Source organism: Globicephala melas, chromosome 19 (assembly GCF_963455315.2).
Source record: "Globicephala melas chromosome 19, mGloMel1.2, whole genome shotgun sequence".
Taxonomy (NCBI): domain Eukaryota; kingdom Metazoa; phylum Chordata; class Mammalia; order Artiodactyla; family Delphinidae; genus Globicephala; species Globicephala melas.
In genome coordinates, this window is record NC_083332.1 from 9,592,082 (window position 1) to 9,607,119 (window position 15,038).

At 53.1% G+C, this 15,038-nt stretch overlaps 2 protein-coding genes and 1 non-coding gene across 5 annotated transcripts in view; 2 read left to right on the forward strand and 1 right to left on the reverse strand.

The window, feature by feature from the left end:
• The first annotated feature begins 2,204 nt into the window (after positions 1-2,204).
• On the forward strand, positions 2,205-2,291 carry TRNASTOP-UCA (transfer RNA opal suppressor (anticodon UCA)). Its single transcript has one exon. It is a non-coding gene; the product is annotated as a tRNA-Sec (tRNA).
• Positions 2,292-7,194: 4,903 nt separating this feature from the next.
• Positions 7,195-12,311, reverse strand: FOSB (FosB proto-oncogene, AP-1 transcription factor subunit). Of its 3 annotated transcripts, XM_030873902.2 has the most exons (5): positions 11,529-12,311; positions 9,278-9,607; positions 8,899-9,006; positions 7,743-7,898; positions 7,505-7,602 (listed from the first exon to the last, which is right to left on the reverse strand). In XM_030873902.2, exons 1-5 carry the CDS (start codon positions 11,652-11,654, stop codon positions 7,600-7,602), a joined length of 723 nt encoding a protein of 240 aa, XP_030729762.1. In that variant the 5' UTR covers positions 11,655-12,311; the 3' UTR covers positions 7,505-7,599. The 3 variants fall into 3 exon arrangements, with proteins under 3 accessions (XP_030729761.1, XP_060145067.1, XP_030729762.1); XM_030873901.2 differs by having other exon boundaries at positions 7,195-7,898; XM_060289084.2 differs by lacking the exon at positions 11,529-12,311 and adding an exon at positions 10,637-11,190 and having other exon boundaries at positions 7,195-7,898.
• ERCC1 (ERCC excision repair 1, endonuclease non-catalytic subunit) overlaps positions 11,877-15,038 on the forward strand; it is a 45,204-nt gene continuing 42,042 nt past the window's right edge. Inside the window, exon 1 of the mRNA XM_070044232.1 lies at positions 11,877-11,883. The gene's annotated coding sequence lies outside the window, so the exon portion shown is untranslated. The remainder of the gene's footprint in view (positions 11,884-15,038) is intronic.

Sequence of the window (15,038 nt, forward strand, 5' to 3'; positions counted from 1 at the left end):
TTTGGGGGCTTCCCTGGTGGCGCAGACGGTTGAGAGTCCGCCTGCCAATGCAGGGGACACGGGTTCGTGCCCCGGTCCGAGAAGATCCCACATGCCGCAGAGTGGCTGGGCCTGTGAGCCATGGCTGCTGAGCCTGCGCGTCCAGAGCCTGTGCTCCGCAACGGGAGAGACCACAACAGTGAGAGGTCCGCGTACCGCAAAAAAATATATATATATATATAAAAAAAAAAAAATGTGCATCACCTAAAATCTTGCCTCTTGTGATGCATGTCACATTTTAGGAGATAGATAATGATGTTACAGGCGTAGTAGTTACAGCCTCGGGTTTTGTATACAGGGGTTGCCTAGCAGCAGCTAGCTAACTGAAAGAAACAGGACTTAGGGGGGCTTCTCTTAAATCTGAATTTGCCAAGCAGGGGTAGTGTTTTAAGCTTCCAAATAAAAGAGCAACATTTCCTAAAGATACTTTTATTCATACTTTCCATAAGACAAAGTGTCCATTTGTCCATCTCAAAGAAAGGAGGAAGATGGACTGGTTGCGATTATGGGTTCAGGAACGGCTAAAGCCCCCAAGCCCATCCTTGGTACCCCCACTGGAGGCAAGAAACAGGTTGGAGATGGAAACAGCCTTTATTGAGTGACTGCCAGTTGCCTGGTGCCATGTCAGCCTTCTATAGCCAGCTGCTCGTTATGATTCCCCCGAGTTGCACTAGTCTTGTTTTCCAGATGGGGAAACTGAGGCTCAGAAAAGGATAGTGATAATATTCTTGCGTTCATCCTACAAACATTTAGTGAGCATCCGGCAAGTGCTCAAGCACGCTTTGGGTACCAGGGACATAGAAATGAACCAAAGTGGTTAGGACTCCGTGCTCTCACTGCCTAGGGCCTGGGTTCAGTTCCTGGCTAGGGAACTAGGATCACATCAGCTTCGCGGCCTGGCCAAATAAACAAACAAACAAAATCCACCGAAACAAAGTCCACGGTTTCATGGAGCTGATATTCTAGCGGGAGCAGCCAGACAATAAGCAAACAGAAGTAGAATATGGCAGGTGGTGATCAGGGTGATGGAGAAAAGTCCAGAAGCGGAAGGGGATAGAGTGACAGGGCTTGCTATTTTAGATTGGGTGCTCCGGGAAGGCTTCATTAAGTAGTGATATTTAAGCAGAGGCCAGAGTGAAGAGAGGCAGTGAGTCATGGGAACATGCGGAGGAAAGGAGATTCAGTCAGGGGGATCAACAAACGCAATGGCCCTGAGAAGGGAGCATGCCTGATGTGTGCAGCAAGAGATCTGTGAGCCAGAAACCGAGTATATGAGGAGAGAGGAGTAGGAGATCGGGTCCGAGGAGTGCAAAGGTCTAATCATCGGGTTTGTAAGGCTGTGATGAGAGCTTTGACTTTTACTCTGAGACGGGAGCCATTGGGAAGGTTTCATGTCGGGGAATGATATTGTCAAAGGATCACTGACTTGGATTTTAAAAGGATCACTTTTTTTGTAATAATATAATTACAATGGCACAAGTTCTGTTCTCCCAAGTGGTTGGGCTGTGTGGATAGGGTAGGGTACTATCCGTTTCTACGCCTCACTTTCCTCGTCCATAAAATGCAGATGCAAAAACTGATCTAAGCTCAATGGGGACAGAAATTCTGTCATCCGCAGAACCTAGGACTGCGTCTGGGACTCTAGGTGCTCACTGAACATGTGAAAAAACGTAGGGCTCTGTAGATCGCTGAAGTTCCACAAAAGAACAGCAGGTGTCGCCCCAGCCCTATAGCCGCCAGCTCGGAGCCTCCGGGGCTGGGCTAAATCAGACTCTAGCAGGAACCCACCCACTCGAATTCGGATTTTTCAGGAAAGGGGCCTCTGAATGCCGAATTATGAATCTTTTCTCTTAAACAATGGACTTCTTACTTGGAAAAAAGGGGCTTCTGGCCCTTTAACAGCCAGAAGGGAGGGCTCCAGGTCCCCTGGCGCCGTTTCCCAGAATGCACGGCGCAATGCAAATGAGACAGTTTCTAAAGCGACAATGATTCAACTCATGAGGCAAACTCAACATTTTGGAAGGATATGCACCGTAATAAATAGCTTGCGAGAATTTATGTATATTGAAGTCAACAGTATCACAGTCTCCGAAACTACATCACCATAGCTTAAAAAAGTGGAAATTTATGGGTTTTATATAGCTGTGTGGGAAGACTAATTATTCGCCCGGATGATCCTCAGTGGTCTGGGGTGCAGGCTTCAAACCTGTAGCTGTCTAGCGACAGAGTGGTTCAATTCCACCTTTCGGGCGTCGTACTCAATTCTCTTATCCAAGCTCTCTATCGTAGAGTGCGAATTGGTACGGAAAACGTTGTTTCACTTCTGCGCTCGACAATGCGTTTCTTTTTTTCCGCAAATAACAAAGAACTCCAAAAGATTAAGAAAAATTCGTCTACACTCTCTGTTCTAGGATATTTACAGTTTGAGAGTGATCCTGGATTCCTCCCCTTCACTTGCTTACTCACTTATTCATTTACTCACTCATGTACTTAATCACGCATGCACTTACTAAGCAAATATTTATTCATTTGATCATTCATTCATTCATTCACTCATTCAACAAGTATCTGCGGGGTGGTTGCTCTATGCCCGGCCCTGCACTGAGCGGTCCTGGGGACACACTGGTGTCGACAAAACCCTGACCCTGACTTCATGGTGCTCCCAGTCAAGTGGAGGAGACAAACTTTAAACACTAATCAATTACCCATTTAATTAACAACTACAAAAGTGATAAGTACGGGGAAGGCAGGCACAGAACCTATGAGGACATCTTACAAGGAGACCTGAGTTCAGGTAGGGTGTCAGGGTAATAGCTGAATATACACCTGAAGGATGAGAGAGTGGATTAGCCAGCAGAGAGGGGGAATATTCCAGGCAGGGAAACAGGGTGGCCTCAATAACAGCGATGAAGATGGTGATAACTGCATTTTACTCTGCGCTCAGCGCTGGTGTGTACTAGCTCACTGATTCCCCTCAGCCCCATTCTGCAGCTGAGGAAACTGAGGTTCAGAAAGATGAAGTCTCTTGTCCAAGGTCACCCAGCTTTGGGAAGCCTCCAGCCCCAGGGCTCTCAGACCTCTGGCCAGTGCTATTTACCACTGCCCTGTGCTGTCTTTCCCAAATCAGCTACTCACCACGTCCTGTCTGTTCTGCCTCCTCAAAGTCTTTTGAATCCTTCCCCTCCTCTCTCTCCCACAGCCCTGGTCCTATTCCAGGCTCCTCCTCACATCTCAGTGTCCTCGCCCTAGCCTCATCTCTGATCTTCTGCCTTATCCTTGCCCCCTTCCTCTCCCAGCTACCCTCAACCTGGCAGCTAGAGGAGTCTTCCTAAAGCACAAACCTGTCCCTGACCTTCTTATGCTCAAAACCTGCCAGAGCTCCCCGGTACCCTCAAGAGAAGATCTAAACTCTTAGACTGGAATTTCAGCCTGCAGAATCTGCTCCCTGGTAACCTTTCTCTTCACACCTTTTGTTCTAGCGCCTGTGAACCTCTAGCTCCCTCAATGTATCAAGCCCTCTCCCCACTCACAGCTGTTTGCACTCACTATTTCATTAGACTCAGCCTTTTTCTATTCCCTTCTATGCTGTCTATTTATCCTCTAAGGCTCAGCTTAGCTATCCTCTCCTCCAGGAAGTCTTTCCTGACTCCCAGGTCAGGTTAGGTGCCTCCACTGGGCCCCTCAAGTCCCATGGACTCCCCCAACCCTGTCCAATTTAGATCATCCCTGACTATGAACAGGTCTGTGTCCCCCACTGGACTGTGAACCTTAGGAGGGGGGAGCCTGGGGCTGTCTCAGTCTCTGCAGTATCCCCAACCCTGCCCAGCACAGGGCTGGGCACACGATAAATGCTTAGCAAATTTTGTGAATTAACTAAGAAATTAAGTAATTCCATCCTGACAAATACCCCTGCTTAGTCATTTACTAAGACATCTGACCTCTGGACCAGTACTTCCATTCCCAGAGTGCTTGCTGCTATGCAAATGAGAGCAGGTTTGGATCTTGCAATGGGGATGGCTCAGCTGTATCTTTGGACAAAGTGGCAATGGTTTTGGTTTAGTCAATCTTGGTTTGTCCCCAATATGTTCCAAACCCAGAAGAAGTGATCATGTGAAAAAGCAAAAGGCAACTGATCTTCGCTGTAAAAGTGATCCAAGTTTTGTGAGTCATATAACCCTGAGGAGTTGCCATATGCCTGAGTGGTCTTCAGCAGCATAAACTTCTTCTAACTCTAAATTTTGCTCAGACAATTCCCAGAACATTACAGAGTCAAGTACAATAAGTTCCCTATATATGAACCTTCAAGTTGTGAGTTTTCAAAGATGTGAACATTCATTTGCATGCCTAATCATGTAAGTTAGTTCACGTGCAATGATACACGAAGGTTGCAGCAGCCGTTCAGAATGCAATCCAGTGCTACCATGTCATCTATGACGAGAAAAACAGAGAGACTACCTAGACATCACTGGATGACTAGCAAAAAAAGAGCTACTACCCAGACGTCACTGGATCATTTTTTCAAGAGGGTAGATAGAATTGAAGCCAGCAAGAAACCAGAACCTCTGCCATCAACGTCAGGCATGAGTGAAATTGCAGCTTGCCCTCCGTCTCTTATTGTTGACTATCCTTCAGCTCTACCATCTCCCACCTCCTCTCCCTCCTCCAGTCAGTAACTCTTCTTGCCTCTTCATGCCGGCCCCTGGATGCCAGCTGTTGTACTGTACTACTGTACTTTTCAAGGTACTGTACTGTAAAATTTTAAATGTTTTATTTTTTGTGTTTATGTATTATTTGTGCGAAAAGTATTATAAACCTATTACAGTGCAGTACTATGTAGCCGATTGTGTTAGCTGGGTACCTAGGCTAACTCTGTTGGGCTTATGAACAAATTGGACTTAACGAATGCCACCTCGGAACAGAACTTGTTTGTATGTAGGGGGCTTACTGTATAAATTCTTCCCTCACCAGGAAACCTCCCTGACCTTTAGCATTCTGGTATCAGACACCTCATGGCTTATATTCTGCCTCATTACTTCTTCAAGGAGGAGGTACAGCCTGTGTGTGTGGGAAGTCCTCCTGACTGTCTAGCCTCCCTCCATCCTGCTGTTGGCTGATTCACTAGTAAGAGTTCCAGCGTGTGTGTGTGCGTGTGCAGTCCCATAGCAATCTAACCTCACTCCTTCATGCTGAAAGGAAGGCAGGCGATGGGTATCAGGAGCAAACAGACCCCGAAGCTTGGTGGATGCACTTTTAAGAGCTTTTTATTGGCGACAGTGCAGAACCACGAAGGGGAGGGTAGCGGCCCAGTGCCAGCCAGCCCCAGCCCCCCAGGGGTCAGGTGCAAAATACAAAAAGAGAATCACAAATACAGCATGGGGTGGGGGTAGTTGGATATTCAATAAATTGTGGTCTGCAGCGGCAGGCCCTGCTCACAGCTTCACACTCACACCCAGAATCCTCAAAGATACAGATTACAAACATCTATAATCCCACAGGCTTACTCACAAAAATAAAATCTCAGGTCCCCAACGAACCCGGAGTCGGAAGACCGCTGGAGGATCAGGGACAGTCAGATGGAAACGGTCAAGTAAAAACAGGCAGAGAAAAGACAGAGGGGAAGGGACACTCGGGAAAGAGACAGGCAGAGACGGCCAGAAAACAACCAGAGGGGCCGAGACAATCAGAAAAGAGACAGCTAGAGACAGAGGCAGCCCAAGACAGGCCGCCTCGAAGTTTCCAGAAGCAGTGTTTCCAATTCAACGGCATGGCTTTGAGGGCCAACATGACCTAGAACAAGGTTGCGGAAGCTCTCACATACTCACGCGCACACACACACCCACATATAATATATTTATTTATACATAATAGATATAAGTGCCTTTCGGAAATCAGGAAAGGGATAAATAGCCGGGGGGGGGGGTTCTGGGTTCAGGGCGGGAGCTGCGGGACGGGGCAGTGGAATGTTCTCCATGCAGCACGGAGGGCGGCGTGACCCACCCGATATTAAAAAATATCAATTGGCCTCATGATAAAATTCTCATGAGGTGAAACACAGGGAAAGGCGGGGGGAGGGGGGAGGGAGCCGAAACCAAGAATTGGGGCTGGGGCAGGGGGAGGGGAAGCTGGGACGGCGGGAGCCCAGCCCCTTCGGGTTCAAAGCCTCAGCCTTTAAATCTTCTCCGGAAAAACGTCGGGCCCCCTGGCAATCTCCCCTTGCTCCCTTTCTAGAAAGGATGTGGGGTGCCGAGGGGAGGGAGAAATTGGCGTCCTAGGCTGGGTTAGGGTGACAGGCCTTAAAGGAAAAGGCCAGGGCTTGGTCTGGGGGGAGGGGCGGGGGTCCTGAGGAGAGAGGCCACGCGAATGGGTGTCAGCCCCTCTCGATTCTGTCACCCCCTTGAGTCAAACTCATTTTGAGGGGAGGAGGGAGGCGGGTGGGGGAGGGGAGACCACGGAAGGGCTTTGGGGAGTGGGCGGCACAGTCCCTCCGGAGGGGTTCTGTCCCACCGGGCTCCTCCCCCCGCCCAATCCGGCCAACTCATTTCACAGTATAAAACACTCCCGCGGGACAGGCATCACAGCACCCACTGCTGCCTGAATCAGAGAGGCCCAACAAGGAAGGCCCGGAGGGGAGGCTGACGGGCTGTGGGGGAGGGTAGACTAACACTGGAATCCCAAAAGAGGGCTGGGGGCTGAATGTGCGGGGGATCCTTAGGGTTCAGGAAATTTAAATCAGAGCCAGTCTCGCTGGGAGGGAGCAGCTGGACGGTCAGGGAGGGAGGTTCACATTTCAGACTAAGTCTGGGTCGGGGGGGGGGGGGGGAAGGGGATCATCATAGGGGGGGCATCAACTTCCCTTGAAAGGGGGGGCTCAATTCAGGGGAGGACCTACCCACATGGAAATGTTAGATAAATAAGCTAAGGTCGTGGTGGGGGGCGAGCAGGGAGAACCAGCCTTGTCACCCCTTGAAGGGTGGGCGTGGGAGACTCTTTGGGGGTCCTGTGGCATTTCCTTGTTGGGCCTCTCTGCAGAGGACTACAGCTCACCCCAAAGCCCACCGCCAGCACCCCTCTCCCTCCAGCCCAAAGGTGGGCGTCACCCCCGCCCCCACTCCCCCATCCCCAGAGGTTGGGTTGAAGCCAGACAGCCGACAGGCAGCCGGGGGGCGGTGTCCATCCCCTCCCCACCCCCTGTCCCCAAAGTCACCAGCTCTCTGGTCTCGCCGGGCCACAGAAACAAGAGGCGGCACAAAACACAAGGAAGTCCTCCTGTCCGACGGCAGTGGCAGCGGAGGGTCAGACAGGAGAGGCAGGGAGGCCCGCTTTGTCTCTTCCCCTCTCTCCTCCTCATCCAAATCTCTCTCTCCCTTGTGTGTTTGTTTGTTTTGTGTCTAAAGAGTTCACAGAGCGAGAAGGGAGGGCGAGTTCAGGGGGTCGGAAGGCTGGTCGCTGCCGCTGGTGCGTTGGGCGCCGGCGAACGCGGAGACCTCCGGGCAGGTGAGGACAAACGAGGAAGTGTACGAAGGGTTAACAACGGGGAAGGGGTCGCCGAGGACTTGAACTTCACTGTGTGTAAAGAGAGAAGCTGTCAGGTTGGGGGGTGCGTCTTGGCTGGTCTGGAAGGGCAGGGGCGGTGGTGGCGGGGGCGGAAGCAGCCAGCTGAAACCATCTTCCTTAGTGGATGCTGACCCCGGCAAATCTCTCACCTCCGCCAGCGGGCCCGGCCCGGGCCCCTCTTCGTAGGGGATCTTGCAGCCCGGTTTGTGGGCCACCAGCACAAACTCCAGACGTTCCTTCTCCTTTTGGAGCTCGGCGATCTCCGACTCCAGCTCCGCCTTTTCTTCCTCCAGTTGGTCTGTCTCCTGAGGCCCGGGCGGCCAGGTCGCAGAGAAGAGCGAGGAAGGAGAAAAAGGCCGTGAGCGACTAGAGAAGGTGAGTCATGGCTGAAGCCATCTCTCCTAGACTGACTGTGGAGGCCCAGGGTTGGAAGGCAGCTCTGGACTGAAAGACCCCCTGAGATGGAGGCCTGGTGTGCTATGGGACTTGGGGCAAGGGTCTTGCTTTCTAGGAGCCTCAGTTTCCCCATCTGTCCAGTGGATGGTTGGGAAAGGGCCAGGTACACATAGGAAGTCTCTGGTTGCAAGAGGCACTCAGAGGTTTGTTGAGTGAGTGAACGATCGTCATATGTTTCTAAGGCCACCTATTCCCCTCTGTTACTTTTCCCCCTCTGCCTCCCAGGGAAGAGACCAGGTAGCTCAGGGAAGTAAAGAATTTCCCTGATTTAGCAGGGAAACCCCTGCAAGTATAAAGTAGAAAACTCTCAGACTGAGGTAGGGCATGAAAATAGAGGGGCATCGTGGCAGAGGCCACCAGTCCAAGCTCTGAGAACTACGGGTGGCCGGGGCAGGTGGTGGGGGAATTGATATAGAATCAAAGAATTTCGTTTCACAGACTCTCCAGAATGTTAAATCTAGCAGGAACCTGGGAGATTCACTGAGGAGTTGAAGAGATGGAGAAACTGAGGCAAAAATGGGTTATCACTTGCCCAAGACCAAAAAGTGGAAATGACTGGAGCGCCCCTCTATTAAAGTTCGCTCATATGTCCCCTCAGGATGAAGTGAAGGCCAGGTAAGTGGTGTGTGTGGTGGGGGAGATCCGGGGTCATAAACCAGGACAGGAAGCAGCCAGGAGTAGGTGAGAGCCTGCGTGTATGAGCCGGGTGACCCCGTCTGTATCTCGTTCCACATGTGGAACCTCTGGTCCTCAGTCCAGGATAAGGGCACAGGTGGTGGTGGGTAACAGAAGATGGGGAGAGAGCCCCCCTTCAGCATACCCTCATCCCACCCCAGGGACCATCCTCACCGCCTGGAGTCGGTCAGTCAGCTCCCTTCGCCGGTTCCTACACTTTGCTGCTGCCAGTTTGTTTCGTTCTCGGCGAACCCTTCTCTTCTCCTCCTCCTCTGGAGTGAGCTGAGTACGGGAGATAAGAGATAGTGAGATTTGGGGGACATGTGTTCCTCCCCATCCACCCCAAACCTCCTCTTCTTCAAGAATCCCCAGGAGTCAGAAAAGAACCTTCTAGACCTCACTGACTGTGGGCAGGATGATAGGGTTTCTGCAGCATTGAGGCTACAGATGGTCCCTCACCCCAACAGTGGGAAAGTTCCTGCCTCTCTTGCTTCTTCCCCTGCCCCCACCCCTGCCCCTGCACCCAGAGCAAGCTCTGATGCCCTTTACTCACCGTCTCCTCTCGGGGTCTCCTAGGCCGGGCTCGGGCTGGGCGGGGCCCAGGTCCAGTCCCAGGTCCACTGGTGGTTCCGCTGGTGGAAGGCCCACCACTGCCACTAGCTCCGCCACTGCTGTAGCCACTTATGCCCGGCGTGGAGTAACTGGTTCCTGGCATGTCATAGGGGTCAACGGCTGTGGGCTGGGAGGCCAGTGGCTGCCCCTGGGACTGGGCCATGGAAGAGATGAGGGTAGGTTGCACGAGCCACTGGAGGTCCTGGCTGGTTGTGATCGCGGTGACCGTGGGCACGAAGGAACCGGGCATCTCCCCAAGACCGGCGCACTCCTACAGGGTGACACATACACACACAGGCGTAGACACACAAACAGAGACACCGACACACACACCCCCAACACACACACACACACCGACCCTGTGAGTGAGCACGGGGCCAGCGGGTGTGGATGTGTGTGTCACAGGCAAAAAGCCACAACACCCACCCTTCCACTACACCGTGACGCAGTGGTTAATGAGAGGATTTCTGTGCAACTGGCTTCTACCTCCTCCTTCTTCCTCGGGGAAAGGTTGCACGGTTCCAGCGGGTGGTGAATCACACCCCGGGTTGGTGACTCTTAGGTGTGGGGGGTGGGGAGGAGGCTGGACACAGCCGGGTGACAGAACCCCCGGGATGGAGTCACAGCCACACACACAGCCACAACACCCCACCCCCACCCCAGAGGCAAGGGGAGGGAGAGGGAGAGGCCTTAGGCTAAGCCTCCCTCTACAGTCACACACATATACACACCCCTCTGAGCGAGGGGATGAGAGACTGGAGGGTCCATGAGACCCCCGTGCAGGGGCGGGGGTCCCAGTTAAAAGGGTGTTGGGGGACGGGCCTAGGAGTTTAGAACAACGTTTCAAGTAATTGTCTCTCCCCAGAGTAAGACTGACAAGCGACAGGTTACGGTGGGCAGACAAGGAGAGAAAGTGAGCAGCCAGGCTCCCTCAGACTGTCGCGGAGGTGGAGTGGTGTAGGTCCCGAGACCCCAAGCCCAAGCACCGTTCATCTCCCCCACCCCCAAAATGTAATCCTAGAACTGCTCGGAAGGCTTAACTACTCTCCCAGGGGGCGTGGTGAGGGACAGGCTGGCTCGCTGGCCAATCAGCATCCTGGAAACCCAGAGGGGGCGGGGCTCCTGGAGACCACCTGGCTGGTTCCCCTAGGGCTAGCGGTTCTAGTCCTGTCTTCGGACAAACCGGAGACACCCGGCGTCGGGAGCTTTAGGAGTGGGAATGTATCTGTGTGTGCCTGGAGAAGTGGGTGACGGTCACTATGTCTCCCAAAGAAATTCCGGCACACAGACACCCTCTGACCCTGAGAGCGGAGGGACAGGATCCCGGCAAGGTCCTTGCGGACTCATTGGATCGCAGAAGATCGCTCCTGTGGCGACAGGAATCCCCTCGCTCTTCCTCTAGAGGCCCGTAAAAGAGACCCTAGTGCCGAAGAACCACGGGTTCCGGGGACGAACTGGGGGAAGGAAACTGCGCCCTACAAATAGGAAGGGAAAGTTGATTGGCCAAAGATTGCGCCGCGGCGGCCAATCGGAACGCCGGGCTGCCCCCTCCCTTAGCAACGTGGCCCCGGCGTTCCAAAATAGAACGCTCCCGGGACGTCAGGGGCGGGGCGGACGAAGGGGGCGCCACGCGCCGTGCGTGCCCCGCGTCAGACGGAGGATTCCAGCGCGTCAGCCGTTACGCACGGGTTCCCCGTTACGTCTCCGCGCAGGAGGCGGAGGCAGCGCCACTGAGGGTTCGAGGCCCGCCTTCCCACTGGGTCGAGGGTGACCCGGCGCCGGAGTAGGCGCTCGGATGGAGGAGGAAAAAGGGAGGAGGCTACTGGAAGCTTCCCCGGGATTTCCCCCACCTGCCTAACGGCGCTAGCTTCAGGTTGGTGACCTGAGTGGGGGGCAGTCCCCGAGCCGGCTAAAAGTTCTCAGCCCTGCTACCTCATACACGTTGCACTGAACGGCGTACTCACCCCACCCCCAAAGCTCACCCCTCTGTGCTCCCTCCCTGCGTTCCACGCACACAACCAATTGCAAGCACGTCCGGACTCTGCAGTTTGCAGAGTGCGCCGTGAGCCTATCCCCTCTCAGATCCTGGATTTTGACGCGTCTTTATTTGGGGTGGGGGGACTGCTCGCTCCACCCTTGACTTTAAAAAAATTATAAACCACAAAGCATCACCCCAACCCTCTAGAACTTACCTGGGAGGCGGCGGCGGTGGGTGGACTGCCGAAGGAGTCCACCGAAGACAGATATTGAGACTCGGCGGAGGGTGAGGAGCTGCACCGGGAGCCGGAGTCGTAGTCTCCGGGGAAAGCTTGAAACATTTCCCTGGGCACAGGGGGGCCCCTGTGACCACGCTGAGGTCGCCGGGAAGCCAAGGCTATGGCCGGGTGGGGGAAAGAAAGGTGAGAGTCCGGCGAAACTCGGGATGGGGGCAGCGTCCCGCTCCAACAAAGGCAAAGTTTCTGTGTAATTCTTTTGCGGTGCCCAGGCCCCCACAAGATGCCGCTGTGCCTCCTGAAAGTCCAGGCTCCGTAGGACCCGGGGGCGAGGGGGGATCGCTCCCCCAGAGGCGGAAAGCTCTGTCCTGCTGTACAGAATCTGCTTCGGGTGCGGTCCCCTCCACGCGTCCGGCGGGTCCCACGGGGGGAGGGGAGTAATAAGGAAGACGAAAAAAAGTAAGTCGATCCTCCAAAATAAAATGTAGAATTATCTAGAAGAATCCTTCCAAAAACTTTCCGGAAAAATAATAAACTGAATTTCACAGCCCCGAAGACGAAGAACCACTACAATCAAGTCCCAGCTCCGCGTATCCCAGCCTTGGCCGTAGCTCTGAGTCTTATGAATGAAGCCCAGAGCCGCTGTATTTATATGCCCGGGGCCCGGCCCCCCTGCTTACGTCACCCTTCCCGCGCTCCGCGAACTTCTCAATATCTCCGGCCCTGGTGAACCCAGCCACGCACCGTCCGGCAACAGACCTGCCCTAGCCTCGATCTGATCACCTGCATCACCCTCGCGGCCCTGAGGGTCTTGGGGGCTGCGTTCTGAAGCACTCGGCGGGAGGGGATCCCGGCCTGGTCTCCCCGGAGTTCCTGTGACGCAATTAGCCATATAAGGAGCTTGGCCGGCGCCGCTGAGTGTTTGTTTGGTATCCTAGCAATTACGTCAGAGGGAATCCCTCGCTCGCTCGTGCGCTCGCCCCGCGCGCCTGCGGAACCCGCCCGCGCCTGCGCAGTGCAGCGCCGCCCCGGGGGCTGATATTAATAGGCTATTAGACTGACCCAGCGGAGGATCCCCGCAGGGAAGACCCCCAGATGGGGGTCCCCCTCACCTCTGGCCGCCCCTCCCATTTCCCCTGGTGGTGCAGCGCTCTCTCTCAAGAATAAGGTCAATCTCCAAAAGCAGCCCTGGCTCTGTGGTGTAGTCACATAGGCGGGGAAACTGAGTCCCGAACCGGGTGGAAGGGGCTGTGATGCTCCAGGTGAAAGTGGAAGTGGGGGTGGAGTCCCGAGGCTCATACCAGCTTCTGCCCTGACTGGCTGTGCGACCTTGAAAAATGTCTTTTCTCTCTGAGCTTCACCTTCACTTTTCCCGGATGGACAAAGGATGTGTGTCTTGGACCCTGCTGCCCCCAGAGATCCGGCGGCGTTTGGGAGGTACGCGGGTTTGGTGGGGATGGGGAATAAAACAGGGTGAAGTGTCCCTCCTGCTGATGGTGTTGTTAACCTCTCCTTTCTACTTTATAATTCTATCCGTAGTCAGAAATAATGTATGTGTGGGGGGGCATAATTAATAATAATAGTAATAATAATGATGATGATGAAATAATAATAATAAATGCCATGGATTTAGCACTTACCAAATACCGGCTCTTGTACTAAGCCTTTCAATACAAGATTTACAATCGTTAAAACAGCTTTGGAAGGTTAAGGGAGGAAAAATCTTCATTTTATAAAAGAGGAAAATGATAGAGAGTTTGTGACTTGCCCAAGATCCCATCTCATCCCATCCCATCAAGAAATTCAAACCCAGGATTCCTATTCTCTTCCTGACTTCTGAGAGCTGCCTGGTTCAGTGAAACTCCCTGAAAAACCTGGGTGTTGGGATTGTTTAAATGACAGTTCCATTGGTGGGGAGTTATAAGCCTTGCAGACCTATCCTGTCTGCTCACAGCATACACTGTTGTAACCCAGGCTCAGAGGGGAAAGCTGCTTACCTAGCCACCCAGTTAGGAAATGTAGTTCAAGAGTCTAATTAGGGTATTTCAGACACCACAGCCTCCAACTCTTAGGCATCCACTGGTAAGGATCTCACTAGCTGCTTCAGAAACCTGACTTCCTGGCCCTTGCCTCCCAGTGCAGAGCCTGGCCCAGCCAGGGCACAGAGGGTGAAGCATTTTAAAATTGTTGAATCCCACAGGCCCAGAGAGGGGGAGGGCCTGGCTCATGGTCGCACAGCAGGTATGAAGCCAAGCTGGAGGGGTTGGGTGGTTCCTAATTCCCAGGAGAGTCTTGATTCTCTGTCCCAATAGTGGGGAAGAGGTAGGGAGACCTGGAAGGCTGAGGGGACAGGGGGACAATACAGGGAGACTGAGGTTTCCAGACAAAAGCCCAGCCTCAAACACCTCTTCCCCCACGCCCCCTCTGTCTGCAACCAGTCTGGGAGGAGGGATAGGGACTAGGAGATGACCCGGCAACCACCAGCAGGCAGTGACTCGGCCCCAGCATCAGACAGGGAGTGACCCCTCATTCCTGTCCTGTCCAAGCCCATCATCTCGTCTCCCACGGAATAAAGGAGACACACAAATACTTACCCTAGCTGCCCAAAGACCTTCACACCCCGCCCCAGGTGGCCCATACATCCACACATATACTCACAGGGGCACACAGGCATTCAGACATCCACCCACAAGCAGCAACACACACCGCCACACAGAGAAACAGCTTCACGCACACACACACCTGCAGATAGAAACACACACCTTCACATGGTTACAACACACATGACACACACATCCTCACTATAGATGCACGTGGTGTTCCTCACACACAATAACAAGAGTAATTCTTCTGAGCACTCATATTAACTTATTTAATTCTCACAACACTCCTATGAGGTAGGAACTATCATGTTACAGGCAAGGAAATGGAGGCCCAGAGAGGTGAAGTCACTTGCCTAGAGTCACACAGCAAATTAGTGGCAGAGCTGGGATAAGAATGTAGCCTGCGGGGCTTCAGAGCCTTTGCTTTTAATTATTATTAAATGAGTTATATATGTCGATGTATTCACACGCAGATGGTCACACTCATGCAGACATTGGACATTCAACCCCCGACAGGCAGACCCAGAATCTAGGTGGCCTGGGCTTACATTCTGGCCCCACCACTTAGTAGTTGGGTGAACTTGAGCTAGTGATGTCTGGAGCCTCAGTTTCCTCGCTGGGGAAAGGAGGGCAGGAATAGTGCCCAGCTCATGGGGCTGGTAAGGGGATTATGTGAAATGAATATCAGTAAAGCTTCGGGAACATGCCTGGCACATTGTAGGCACTTGTTTTGTTTTGTTTTTTAATTAAAAAAAAAGTTATTTATTTTGTTTTTGGTTGCATTGAGTCTTCGTTGCTGCGCGCGGGCTTTCTCTAGTTGCGGCGAGTGGGCGCTACTCTTCCTTGCATTGCGCAGGCTTCTCATTGTGGTGGCTTCTCTTGTTGC

What these genes read in the sequence shown, in the direction of transcription:
- FOSB (XM_030873901.2), bottom strand. Translation starts at nt 11,654, where the DNA reads ATGTTTCAAGCTTTCCCCGGAGACTACGACTCCGGCTCCCGGTGCAGC. An exon ending in CCACCGCCGCCGCCTCCCAG is followed by an intron (nt 9,608 to 11,528) that starts GTAAGTTCTAGA and finishes GTCACCCTGTAG; the next exon opens with GAGTGCGCCGGTCTTGGGGA. An exon ending in GGAGACCCCGAGAGGAGACG is followed by an intron (nt 9,007 to 9,277) that starts GTGAGTAAAGGG and finishes TCCCGTACTCAG; the next exon opens with CTCACTCCAGAGGAGGAGGA.